This window comes from Ursus americanus, chromosome X (genome assembly GCF_024610735.1).
Source record: "Ursus americanus isolate L20-20 chromosome X, mUrsAme1.1.p, whole genome shotgun sequence".
Lineage (NCBI taxonomy): Eukaryota > Metazoa > Chordata > Mammalia > Carnivora > Ursidae > Ursus > Ursus americanus.
This window is the reverse complement of record NC_142164.1, coordinates 55,099,294-55,113,711: the sequence shown is the minus strand read 5'-3', so window position 1 is coordinate 55,113,711 and position 14,418 is coordinate 55,099,294. Positions and strand designations below refer to the sequence as shown.

At 35.6% G+C, this 14,418-nt stretch overlaps 1 protein-coding gene across 3 annotated transcripts in view; it reads left to right on the top strand.

The window, feature by feature from the left end:
- Positions 1–14,418, top strand: part of APOOL (apolipoprotein O like) — a 161,957-nt gene that overhangs the window by 66,132 nt on the left and 81,407 nt on the right. For 2 of the 3 annotated variants that reach the window (XM_087859657.1, XM_045800033.2), the window contains exons 7-8: positions 5,087–5,200; positions 5,411–5,528. In XM_087859657.1, the coding sequence (XP_087715783.1) occupies positions 5,087–5,200; positions 5,411–5,528 (232 nt within the window). The remainder of the gene's footprint in view (positions 1–5,086; positions 5,201–5,410; positions 5,529–14,418) is intronic. The other variant, XM_087859658.1, reaches the window with a different exon arrangement.

Genomic DNA, 14,418 nt, shown 5'->3' with positions numbered 1-14,418 from the left:
GTAGATGACAGAGGCTTCTGAAGGTTAAAAAAATCATACATATAAATTCAATTTTTATACCACCTAGAACTATGTAAAATTTTCCAGGAGTCTGTATTATAGCTGTTTTGTCATTTTTCTTGTGAGCTTACCTACAAATCCAAACATTCTCCTAATGATTTGAACAGTTTGTGCCAGTATTTTACTTTTAATACATATTCGGATTGAGAAGGAGAGCTTTGGGTGATGCAGTATTTTCTTCCTTTTCTTCTTTTCTTAATTACCGACATTTAACATTTCTTCCTTACACTTGAAGCAAAGTGTAGTGTTACCAGAATTTTCTGTACTTGTATTCTCATGACTACATTTCCTTAATTATTGATGTTGATAAAACTGCCTACTCAGTATTTTAAGAATGACAAGGATATAGTGCCTTATGTAGTTTGTAATGTGATCAAACTATAAAAGTTTATAGCAAAGAGGGCATTATTCATTAAATCTAGTTACAGTTGAGATACTTGATCCAAAATGATAAACTTATTTTTTATAAATTTTTCCTTAGAATTTATATTGGAATTAGGCACTTAAATTCATATCATATTCATGCTGAAAGAAACTTTTGAGCTTATTATATTCAACTTCCTCATTTTCTCATTTACTGATCAGAAAACTGTGGCCCAGAGAAGTTTCACAGTGATTGATTTGTCCAGGGTTCTATTCAGTTTCAGGTGTCCTGCTTCCCTGTCCATTTTTCCTCCCAGTGTGTAATGCTGCCACTGAATCTTTTTTGTTAGAGTAATGCCTTAATGTTTTTTAAATAAAATTGGTTACTACTCATCCTTAAATAATTTAAGTGTTATAGAAAAGTATAGGGAAAAAAAACAACCACCTGGAACTCTTTCATCCAGAAAAATGTCAGTATTAACATTTGGTGGAATGTTGTCTAGACATTTCTTTATGCATATATAGTGATAGAAAGATAGATGGGTGAATAGGCAGATACAGTTTCATAATAACAGGATAATATTATACATCTTATTTTTAATTTTAAGAATTAAGTATTAAACTTAATTTTACTCTAACAGAAGGAAAATAAAAGAATTCCTGAACTTCAAATAAAAATTTCTATGATAAAAGAGATATTAATATGATTTCTGAAAGTTATTCTATGGTTAAATACTGATTGTTACTGAAATTCCTAGATTTGAGACCCTTGCTTTTCCTTTGACTGGCATATAACAATGTCATGTGTAATATCTGCTAGATTCTAATATATGTATATGTATAAATATATCATAGATGCTTAACCTGATATCCATGATAGACTTCAGAGTGACTCCACCACCCCAAACTATGAAGAATTTTAGATATACAATAGATGCCTTCTAATTTGATAATGTTAGGACCAGTAGTTAACAATTAATTAAAAATATTAAAGTGGAAAGTTTTTAAAAATCATAAATATGGACCTTAAATATTTTATTTCAAATTGTAACATAAATGTGCGTCCGTTTTTCTCTCTTTTGAAGTAGGTATTTTCTATGCGTATGGGTCTCCTAGTTGAAGATCCGTAGCATCTTTCTTAGAGTTAGCCATATCTGTAATATGTCTTCTACTGTTTTCAGTTTAGATTTCCTTAAAATAGAATGAACACTTAAAAACACTTTAAAAATAATATGAGTGTAGAATCCTCTTAAATTATTATTTCTCCCAGCCTTTAACAGTTGAGTTGCCCACCTCTAATTTGACTTTATTTATTTATTTAGGTAAATCATTTTTTAGTCTTTACAAAGCATTTAACTTGATTTTCCTGTGGATAACAATTCTCTTCACACTCATATTTCATCCTATTATGTTACATTTAATTTTTTTTAATTATAGTAAAACTGGTGTAGAGACTTAGAAATAAATTAACGATTCTTGGTAAGTATACAAATCACTTGTGAAAGACAATACTTAGACATATTTGAGAGTACCTACTATTGATGAATATTCAGCATTTGGTAAACATTATTTATTATACATTTTTAAGACATCTTTAGTTAATCAGACAAATCTCTTTAAAGGATAACAGGTGAGAGCTCTTCTACTATATGGGTATTTTTCTTAAGGAAAGGACCCATACCTTTCAGGAGATTCTCCAAGAGGTCTGTGACATAAAAAAAATCACAAAATGATAGTCCAGAAGGCTCTTTGAAAAAGTCACACTCCAGTTATTCACCATTTTGGAAATATACTTCAAGATGGGATTACTTTTTGCTTTTTATGATTTTCCTCACACTGTTTTCATTAACTTACATAAAGAATATCAAATAATGTCTTTGAAAACTATAAAATATCTAGGAGTAAACTTATCAAATAATGTTCTAAGACCTATTTATTTAAAACTATCAAACTTTACTGAAAGGCATTTTTAAAACTTTGAATACATTTAGAGATATATCTTGTTTCTAGATGAAAGGACTGACTATTGGAATATGGCATATGTTCCCAAATTTATAAGTTTAATTTAGTTCTTATAGAATTCCTGGATTTGTAGGGAATATGACATTCATTCAACCAGTATTTGTTTTCCATTTACCATGTATTGGTAACTATGCTAGCATAGACAATAAAATAGACCAAAAAAAAACCCCAAAAACAAAACCAAAAGAGAATGTCCAAAAATAAATATATCAAGTATGTCTTTGTATACACTGTGGGGTAGGGGGAGGGTATAGTAAAGTTGTCATTTCAGATCAGTGTGTAAAGAAAGGATGGATTGGTTATTCCAGACAAGTGTTGAAATAACTGGCTTTTTGGAAAAAAATCTTAGACCTTTACCAGTTATCATGCAAAAATAAATTTCAGGTGGACTAAAGATCTAATCATAAAATATAATACTATAAAAATATTAGAAGAAAGAAGATAGATATTTCTGTAATGTTTAGATAGGAAAGGGCCTCTTCAGCAAAACACAATCCAGAATCCATCAAAAAAATTTAATGTATTTTACTACATCAAAATTAATACATTTCTTCTGATCACAATATAACATATACGAAGTTAATGGATAAATAAAAAACTGGGAAAACTGTTTGCAACATCTATAACAAAGGACTAAATAATGGGCTTCCTATATTAAGAGCACCTATAAATTAATAGGAAAAAGATAAATGCCCTTTGAGAAAATGAAGAAAGTAAACAAACAAGCAATCCACAAAATAAGAAACATAAATGGTGTAATATATGAAAGATGCTTAACTTTATCAGCAATCAAATAAATGCAAATTTAAAGATCATTTATATATTGGCTTTTAGTCTTTCAATTTGATAAAGATTTAAAAGACTCATAATAATACTGCTTCTGGTAAATAGGGTAGGAAGACATATTTTTGTTGGGAGTATAAATTACTACAGTGTATCGCTGACTTTATGGAGGCATTGTGGCAATATTATCAAAAATTAAGATGTGTATAATCTTTAATCCAGATATTTCACATCCAGGAATTTGTACCAAGTAAACACCACAAAGATGTGTGGTCCCAACTGTATGTGTAAGAATGCTAATCACAGCATGCTTATAATTGTCCAAAAAAAGGAGACATCCCATATTCCCCAAAATAGGTGTTTATTAAACTAGCTTTGGCATATCCATTGTGAACACTAACTATGCAACTATTATAAAAGAAGCAGATCTACAGGTATGTAAACTGATATGGAAACATCTCTGACAAATTGTTAAGCTTTTAAAGTACCAAATCTCAATACTTATAGTGTGATCCTATTTGTGTTTTTAAAAAGGAAACAAGCTGAGTGTATATGTGTGTAGTTTATTTTAAAATTTAATTTAAAATATAATTGAGATTGTAGAGTATAATCTGTTCTCTAATCTCATCTTTTCAATTCAGTGGTTCATCATGGAAATCCATATCAGTGCATATAAATCTAAAATCTACCTCATTCCTTTTTGGTAGATCTATATTAAGTATCAACATTCCATTTGTTTTAAAATATGTTGTGTATGTATCTAATGCACATATAAGAGGAAAATCTAAGGAAGAATAGCCACACGACTGTGACCAAAATTACATTGTGGGGAGGAAGAAGACTTTCTCTATATTAGTGGATTGATTTATTTTTCTTAAATGTAAGTATATACTTAGCAAAACAATTCTATTTTAAGCAATAAAGTCACAGTTTGAAAAAGTTTTATAAGTTCATGTTAATAAAAAGTATAATCCTGGAAAGCTTCCAGAACCTCATTAAAACTTGAAAAGTCAATAGCTATTGAAATTACTTCAGCCATAAGGAGCAAAGGATGGGAAAAGAATACAAAGAAGAAATCAGGAGATTTTTAAAGGGAAAGAGATATGAATGAAAGTAACCTCAGCTTCAGGAATTCACTCACCATCCTTGCCTCTGCTTTGGTGTGTTTGTAGTTCATTTTGTATTTTATGTTTGTACCAAAAAAGAATATTATTCTCTGGAGAAACACATTAATACTTTTTTATGACAGGAGAAAGCACTATAAAAATTTGAACAAAAGTATTAACATTGTAGCATCTTAAAATCTTATTTTCTCAGTTTATTATCTCAAGCTGTCTCCCCAAACTTCTGTTAAATAGACATAGTTTTAAATTCACATATTATAGTGTGAATGCAAACTATACATTTTTAAGAATTTATTTTTCTAAGAGCAGTTTTAGGTTCACAACAAAATAAAGCAGAAGGTACAAAGATTTCCCATTCAACCCCTGTTCCCACACATGCTTAGCATCCTCCATTATCAACATCCCTTTTCAATATCCCCCATTAGAGTGGTACATTTGTTGCAAGTGATAAGCCTACATTGACACATTATCACTCAAAGTCATAGTTTACTTGAGGATTCACTCTTGGTGTTGTACCAGCTATACATTTTTTTAGCCTTTTACATGAGGCAAATGATTTTTCATATAAGATTTAGAAAATGGTTTTTTCTGTTATATGACCTAGAGATTTATATCTTTACTATTGATTCTGACCTGAGTGTTCACATAAAATACCTGACATAATTTTTTTTTAATATCTGTTATTTTGACTTTTAAAAATATATCTTATTTGACTCACTTCTTGTTTTAATTAGGTAACTGGGAAAAAGGCATATACTACAAGCCAGCAAATTTATGAAGCAGTTAAATCATTGTGGACAAAAATGAACAAAAAAGAGTCATTTCCTAAACCTAAAGAAAAATCTAAGGTAGAGTTTAAATGGACCAAAAAGGTAGACATTGAGTTTTGTTGGTTGGGGTGGGGGATTGGCCTATAATGGGAGTCCTGGACAGAGGTCAAGGATAGAATGGAAGGAGATGAAGGAACATAATATCTTTGCATACTATACGTTTTTATGATATTTTATTGTTTTAGCAAAATGATTTACTTACGAAGGAAAAATCTCTTTGGTAAACAGCTAGGAAATTCTGCTGAAATAGAAATACCTGCAAAAACAACTGACAGCCTGAAACACTCAGTGCCCTTGCCAAGAGAACTCAGCTCTGAAACAAAGACAAAATCAGAATCCACCTCAGGTTTGTTTGAAATAACTTAACTTTGTTTTCATTCTTTCTTGAATAATTTTAGAGTATTATTAGGTGTAGTTTGAACGTATTTATGTGCTTTCTTCATAAATGTTTTTTTCTTTCTCATATCTGTAGTCTATATATCTTTTTAAAATTATGAGATACTTGGGTACTTGGGACTTTTTCTAATTGCCACATTGTTCATAATACCAATTTTTGTACATGGGAGTGTGGAGTGGCACTGGTTGGTTGGGTGAGTGAAGCATTTAATATCACTTTATAAATGTGAACTTTGTAATTAGGTGGAGGAAAATGTGCCTTTCTAGATTCTGTCAGTTTACAGGCTATGAGTCGTATCTACATAGAAGAAATATTAACTTTCCATTTCTGGTTCTATTTACCCCTATCAGTCTTCGTTTCCACCATCACTTTATTTAGTTTAGATACTAGGAGAACATTCAGCATGAAATAGTAAAATAACACCAATTATAATACTAATAACTTTTTAAGTATTGGATACCGGCAGTTGATACTTTGTGAGACCAAATAGTGATAATTATACCTTCTAGGCAAATATTTCCATGGTTTTACTGTAATCATTAAGAAGGTAACAGAGTGTTTAATACCATTTTGGGAGTGTATTCACATAAACTCACCAGTCACTGGGTTACATAGCATTATCTATCTGTACAATGTGAGTGGTACTACCTTTTGTTTTATTTGCAAAGGAAATAGGACCAACTCAGAGATAGGGAAGTAGAAAATAATGATAATATTTTACAGAGCCCTTTACAGAGCACCTACCACAGTAGGTATAGTATAAAGAGCTATAAATATCATATGTTATTCAGGTCTCACCCAAAAAGCAAAACAAAACAAAAAATTCTTGTGCATATGTAATTATAATCGTTGCACAATGAACGGACTGAGACTCAGGAAGCTTAAGCAACTTGCCCAAAATCATATAGTTTATGAGTAGTAGGGGTGTATTCATAGCCTAGATTTTTCTAATACCAAAGTCCAAGCTCTTTCTATTGTGTATAAATTAATTTAAAATCAGAGTTTAGTCTCTAATTTCAGCTACCTCCTCTAAAGTTTTATAAAACCTGTCACTGAGTAACAAACCTGATACGAGTTTTACAATGTTCTCCTGTCACCTCTCATTTCTAATCTGATGGTTTACAGTATTTATTTTTTTATTATTTATTTTCAATTCTGGTATAGTTAGCATACAGTGTTATATTAGTTTCAGGTGTACAACACAGTGATTCAACATTGCCATACAGCACCCTGTGCTCATCACAACAAGTACAGTCCTTAATCCCCATCAGCTCTTTCACCCAACCCCACCAACCTCCCCTCTGGTAACCATCAGTTTGTTCTCAGTAGTTAAGAATCTGTTTCTCTGTAAAATCTGTTTCTCTGTAAAATCTGTTTCCTGGCTTGTCCCTCTGTCTCTCTTTTCTTTTTTCTCATGCATCCATACAGATATGGATGGATGGATGGATGGATGGATGGATATATATATATATATACATATATATATATAAAGGAGGTGTGTGTGTGTGTGTGTGGATATATATATATATATATATATATATATATATATATATATATATATATATATATAAACATTGGGGTGCTTGTACCCCTTCAAATCCATATTTTTGTATCCTTTGGGTAAATACCTAGTAGTGCAATTGCTGGGTTGTGGGGTTATTCTATTTTTAATTTGATAAGGAACCTCTACTGTTTTCCAGAGTGGCTGCACCAGTTTGGATTCCCACCAGCAGTGTAACATGGTTCCCCTTTCTCTACATCCTTGCCAACATCCGTTGTTTCCTGTGTTGTTAATTTTAGCCATTCTGACAGGTGTGAAGTGGTATCTCGTGGTTTTGATTTGTATTTCCCTGATGATGAATGATGTTGAATATCTTCTCATGTGCCTATTAGCCATCTGTATGTCTTCTTTGGAAACATGTGTATTCATGTCTTCTGCCCATTTCTTAACTATGTTGTTTGTTTTTTAGGTGTTGAATTTGATAAGTTCTTTATAGATTTTGGATATTAACCTTTTATTAGATGTCATTTGCAGTTATTTTCTCTGATTCTGGAAGCTGCATTTTAGTTTTCTTGATTGTTTCCTTCCCTGTGCAGAAGCTTTTTATCTTGATGAAGTCCCAATAGTTCATTTTTGCTTTTGTTTCCCTTGCGTCTGGAGACGTGTCTAGTAGCAATTTGCTATAGCCAGGTCAAAGAGGTTTCTGCTGTATTCTCCTCTAGGACTTTGATGGTTTCCTGTCTCACACTGAGGTCTTTCATCCATTTTGAGTTCATCCTTGTGTATGGTGTAAGAGAATGGCCCAGTCATTCTTCTACGTGTGGCTGTCCAGTTTTCCCAGCATCATTTGTTGAAGAGACTTTTTTTTTGGGGGGAGTGGGAATGCTAACAGGGACGGAGGGGCAGAGGGAGAGAGAGAATCTTAAGCAGGGCCTACACATGGAGCTTGACATGGGGCTTGATATCATGACCCTCAGATCATGACCTGAGCCAAAATTAAGAGTTGGACACCCAGCTGACTGAGCCACCCACCCACCCCAAGACTTTGTTCCATTGGATAGTCTTGTATTGTCAAGATTAATTGACCATATAGTTGTGGGTCCATTTCTTGGTTTTCTTTTCTGTTTCATTGAACTACATATCTGTTTTTGTGTCGGTACCATATTGTCTTGAAGACTATAGCTTTGTAATATAGCTTGAAGTCTGAAATCGTAAGGCCTCCAGCTTTGCTGTTCTTTTTCAGGATTGCTTTGGCTATTTGGGTGTGTTGTGTGTTTCCATACATTTTTTAGGATTGTTTGTTCTAGCTCTGTGAAAAATTCTGGTGTCATTTTGATAGGGATTGCTTTAAGTGTGAAGACTGCTTTCGGTAATATAGATGTTTTAAAAATGTTTGTTCTTCCATTCCTTGAGCATGGAATGTTTTTCTACTTCTTTGTGTCCTTTTCAGTTTCGTTCATAAGTGTTCCATAGTTTTCAGTGTACAGACTTTTTTACCTCTTTGGTTAGCTTTATTCCTACTTATCTTATGGTTTTTGATGCTATTGTAAGTGGGATTGATTCCTTGATTTCTCTTTCTGCTGCTTTTTTTAAAAATTTTTATTTTGTTCTATTAGTCACCATACAGTACAACCCTAGTTTTTGATGCAATGTTCCATGATTCATTATTTGCGTATAACACTCAGTGCACCATGCAATATGTGCCCTCCTTAATACGCATCACCAGCCCATCCCAATCCCCCACCCCCCTCCCCTCTGAAGCTCTCAGTTTGTTTCCCAGAGTCCACAGTCTCTCGTGGTTCATTCCCCCTTCTCTTTACCCCACCTTCATTCTTCCCTTCCTTCTCCTACCAATCTTCGTATTTCTTATGTTTCATAAATGAGTGAAACCATATGATAATTGTCTTTCTCTGCTTGGCTTATTTCAATTAGCATAATCTCCTCCACGCCCATCCATGTTGCGGCAAATGTTGTGTAATTGTTCTTTCTGATGGCTGATTAATATTCCATTGTATATATGGACCACAACATCTTAATCCAGTCATCTGTTGAAGGGCATTTGGGCTCCTTCCACGATTTAGCTGTTGTGAACAATGCTGCTATGAACACTGGGGTGCATATGGCCCTTCTCTTCACTACATCTGTATCTTTGGGGTAAATACCCAGTAGTGCGATTGCTGGATCATAGGGTAGCTGAATTGTTAACTTTATAAGGGACCTCCACACTGTTTTCCAAAGTGGCTGTACCAACTTGCATTCCCACCAGCAGTGTAAGAGGGATCCCCTTTCTTCACATGCTCTCCAACATTTGTTGTTTCCTGCCTTGTCCATTTTTGCCATTCTAACTGGTCTAAGGTGGTATCTCAAGGTGGTTTTGATTTGAATTTCCCTGATGCCTAATGATTTTGAACACTTTTTCATGTGTCTGTTAGTCATTTGCATGTCTTCATTGGAAAAGTGTTTATTCATGTCTTCTGCCCATTTTTTTATTTCATTATTTGTTTTACGTGTATTGAGTTTGAGAAGTTCTTTGTAGATCTGGGATACTAGTCTTTTATCTGTAATGTCATTTGCAAATATGTTCTCCCATTCCGTGTGCTGCCTCTTAGTGTTTTGGACTGTTTCCTTGGTTATGCAAAAGCTTTTTATCTTGTTTAAGTCCCACAAGTTCATTTTTTCTTTTGTTTCTCTTGCCTTTGGAGATGTGTCATGAAAAAAGTTGCTGTGGCCGATGTCAGAGAGGTTGCAGCCTGTGTTCTCCTTTAGGATATTGATGGATTCCTGTCTCACGTCGAGGTCTTTCATCCATTTGGAGTTTATCTTTGTGTATGGTGTGAGAGAGTGGTCAAGTTTCATTCTTTTGCATGTAGCTGTCCAATTTTCCCAGCACCATTTATAGAAGAGACTGTATTATTTCCACTGGATGTTTTTTCCTGCTTTGTCAAAGATTAGTTGCCCAAAGAGCCGAGGGTCCATTTCTGTGTTCTCTATTCTGTTCCATTGGTCTATGTGTCTGTTTTTGTGACAGTACCATGCTGTCTTTGTGATCACAGCTTTGTAGTATAGCTTGAAGTCCAGCAACGTGGTGCCCCCAGCTTTGTTTTTCAACAATTTTTTGGCGATTTGTGGCCTTTTCTGGTTCCACAAAAATTTAAGGGCTGTTTGTTCCAGTTCTTTGAAAAATGTCATTGGTATTTTGATCGGAATGGCATTGAAAGTATAGACTGCTCTGGGTAGCATTGATATTTTAACTATGTTTATTCTTCCGATCCATGAGCATGGAATATTTTTTCATCTTTTTGTGTCTTCTTCAGTGTCTTTCAAGAGTGATTTGTAGTTTCTAGAATATAGATCCTTTACGTCTCTGGTTAAGTTAATTCCGAGATAATGTATGATTTTTGGTGCTATTGAAATGGAATTGATTCCCTAATTTCTCTTTCTTCAGTCTCATTGTTTGTGTATGGAAATGCAGCTGATTTCTGAGCATTGATTTTTGTATTGCGCCACATTACTGAATTGCTCTATAAGTTCTAGTGGTTTGGAGGTGGAGTCCTTTGGGATTTCTATATAGAGTGTCATGTTATCTGTGAAGAGAGACAGTTTGACAACTTCATTGCCAATTTCAGTACCTTTTTATCCCTGTTTGCTGTCTGATTGCTGTTGCAAGGACTTCTGGTATTATGTTAAATGATAATGGCGAGAGTGGGCATCCTTGTCGTGTTCCTGATCTTAAGGGAAAGGGTTTCAGCTTTTCCCCATTGAGAATGGTATTTGCTGTAGGCTTTTCATAGATGGTTTTTATGAAATTGAGGAGTGTACCCTCTATCCCTACACTCTGAAGGGTATTAATCAGGAAAGGATGCTGTATTTTGTCAAATGCTTTTTCTGCATCAATTTAGAGGATCATATGGTTCTTGACTCTCTTCTCGTTGATACGATCTATCACACTGATGGATTTGCGAATGTTGAACCACCCTTGCATCCCAGGGATGAATCCCACTTGGTCATGATGGATAATCCTTTTAATGTACTGTTGGATCCTATTAGCTAGGAACTTATTGAGAATTTTGGCATCCATATTCATCAGTGAAATTGGTCTGTAATTCTCCTTTTTGATGGGGTCTTTGCCTGGTTTGAGGGTCAAGGTAATATTGGCCTCATAAAATGAGTTTGGTAGTTTTCTTTCTGTTTCTATTTTTTGAAACAGCTTCAGGAGAATAGGTATTATTTCTTCTTTGAATGTTTGGTAGAATTCCCTGCGGAATCCATCAGGCCCTGGACTTTTGTTTTTGAGGAGGTTTTTAATCACTGCTTCAATCTCTTCATAATTAACTGGTCTGTATAAATAATCAATTTTTCCTGTTTCAGTCTTGTTAGTTTATTGGTTTCCTGGAAGGCATCCATTTCTTCCACGTTGTTTAATTTATTGGCATAAAGCTGTTGATAAAAGTTTCTAATGATCCTTCCTATTTCATTGGTGTTGGTTGTGATCTCTCCCCTTTCATTCATAATTTTATTAATTCGGGTCCTTTCTCTATTCTTTTGAATAAGTCTGGCCAGTGGCTTATCAATCTTATTTATTCTTTCAAAGAACCAGCTTCTAGTTCTGTGGATCTGCTCTACTGTGTTCCTGGTTTCTAATTCATTGATCTCTGCTCTAATCTTGATCACCTGGCTTCTCGTGCGTGGGTTAGGCCTATTCTTCTGTTCCAGCTACAGCTTCTTGAGGTGAGAATATTAAAACTGCATTTTAGATTTTTCTATTCTTTTGAGTGAGACTTGGATGGCTATGTATTTTCCCCTTAGGACCACCTTTGCAGTGACCCATAGGTTTTGGACCGATATGTTTTCATTCTCATTGGTCTCCAAAAATTGTTTAAACTGATTTTTAATTTCCTGGTTTACCCAATCATTCTTGAGCAGGATGGTTCTTAATTTCCAAGTGTTTGAGTTTCTTCCTAGTTTTTCCTTGTGATTGAGCTCCAGTTTCAAAGCATTGTGGTCTGAGAATATGCAGGGAAAAATTTCAGTCTTCTGGTATCGGTTGAGACCTGTTTTGTGACCCAGTATAAGATCTATTCTGGAGATAGTTCCATGTGCATTCAAAAAGGATGAGTATTCTGTTGTTTTTGGGTGGAATGTTCTGTATATATCTATGATGTCCATCTGGTTCAGTGTGTCATTCAAAGCTCTTGTTTCTTTGCTGCTTTTCTGTTAGGTGATCTGTCTGTTGCTGATAGTGGAGTGTTGAGGTCCCCTACTATTAACAAATTATTATCTATATGTCTCTTTATTCTGGTTAAGAGTTGGCTTGTGTATCTAGCTGCTCCCCTATTGGGGGCATAGATATTTATAATTCTCATATCCACTTGTTGGATACATCCTTTAAGAATTATATACTGTCCTTCTATATCTCTAACTACAGTCTTTAGTTTAAAATCTAATCTGTCTTATATGAGAATTTCCACCCCACCTTTCTTTTGAAGTCTGTTGGCATGAAGAATGGTTCTCCATCCCTTCACTTTCAGTCTGGTTGTATCTTTAGGTTCAAAATGAGTCTCTTGTAGACAGCAAATGGATGGGTCATGTCTTTTTCTCCATTCTGCAACCCTTTGTCGTTTTATGGGAGCATTTAGGCCATTCACATTGAGAGTGATTACTGAGAGATATGATTTTAATTATGTCATGTTGCCTGTGACATCTTTGTTTCTATAGATTGTAAATTTCTGTTCCGTATCACTCTTGGCATCTTTTTACTTTTATAGAACCCCCCCTTAATATCTCTTGTAGGGCTGGTTTGGTGGTTACGAATTCTTTAAGGTTCTGCTGATCTTCGAAAGTCCTTATCTCTCCATCAATTCTGAATGACAGCCTTGCTGAATAAAGGATCCTTGGCTGCATGTTCTTCTCAGATAGAGCTTTGAAAATACCCTGCCAACCCTTCCTAGCCTGCCAGGTCTCTGTAGACAGGTCTGACATTATTCTGATATTTTTCCCTCTGTACGTAAGGATTTTCTTCCCCCTGGCCGGTTTCAATACTGTAACCTTGAATCTGATATTTGCGAAATGCACTATGTCGTGACGTGGTGTAGGTCTGTTCTCATTGATCTTGGCAGGGGTCCTCTCTGCCTCTTGGACACGAATGCTTGTTTCCTTTTCCAGATTAGGGAAGTTCTCAGCTACAGTTTATTCAAGTTTCTCTTCTAGACTTCTCTCTTTTTCCACCCCCTCAGGGATGCCAACGTTTGATTCTGACATTGGAACGTTTCATTGAGTCAGTAATCTCCCATTATCTACATTCTTGAGATTGGATTTTTTTGAGCCACGTTTGTGTTTTAACTTTCTCTTCTACCATCTCGTCCTCCAATTCACTAATTTGTTCTTCTGCCTCCTTTACCCTGGCCGTCAGAGCAGGTAAACTGCATTTGATTCATAGCATTTTTAATTTCTGCCAGAGTCACTCTCATTTCCACCCTTAGAGATTCTATATTTTCGTTAATATTTTCATTAATATGTTTTTCAAGCCTACACATCATCTTAACCATTGGTACTCTGAACTCCCTTTCTGACAATTTGGTTATATCCATATCTATCAGTTCTGTGGCAGAGGCCACAAACTCATTATCTTTTCTTTGCTGGGGGGGATTTCTCCTCCTCGTCATTCTGATGAGGAGAGGTTGCAGGGATGCCCAGAGCCCAAATTATTGACCGGGACCCAGGCAGTGTGCACTTGTTTTATAGGGACCTTAGGGATGTGGGCTTCTCGATTTTTCAGCCTGCGTCCTGGGGGAGGGGCCTGCCGCTCTGATACTCAGGCAGCCCTGTTTGGGTAGAGTCTCCCTGTCCCCTGTGAGGGGGGATGGAGATGGGCACAATGTGAGCCGGTATTTCCAGGCTTTTGTTCTCTGGCAGCTTTCCCTGGTTTTTTTCTGTGGCTCTTCTGAGAGTCAGAGCAGCAGTGGCCGAATCATAACCTCTGTCTCAGAACAGAGAGATTGCAGTCCGTTCTCAACCTCTGTCTCAGAACAGAGAGATTGCAGTCCATTCTCTCTTGGCCACCTTAACTCTGTTTCTGTTGGTGCTGCTCAAAACCCTGCAGCATCCTGGGTTGTGCGCCCCATAGCTGCTCTCCTAGCCATCAGTTCCAGGGCTGGCACGTCTCTGTCCTTTGTGCTTTTTAACACTGCCAGTCACCCCCGGTTCCCGCAGGCACTCCCAAGGTCCCAGTTTTAGTCCGGTTCCAGTGAGCTCCCCGGAGCTCCGGTTTTCAGTCTGGTCGCACGCGCGTTCCCAGGCTCAGGGTCTCAGTCTGCTCTCTCGCAGGTACCAGTCTGCGAG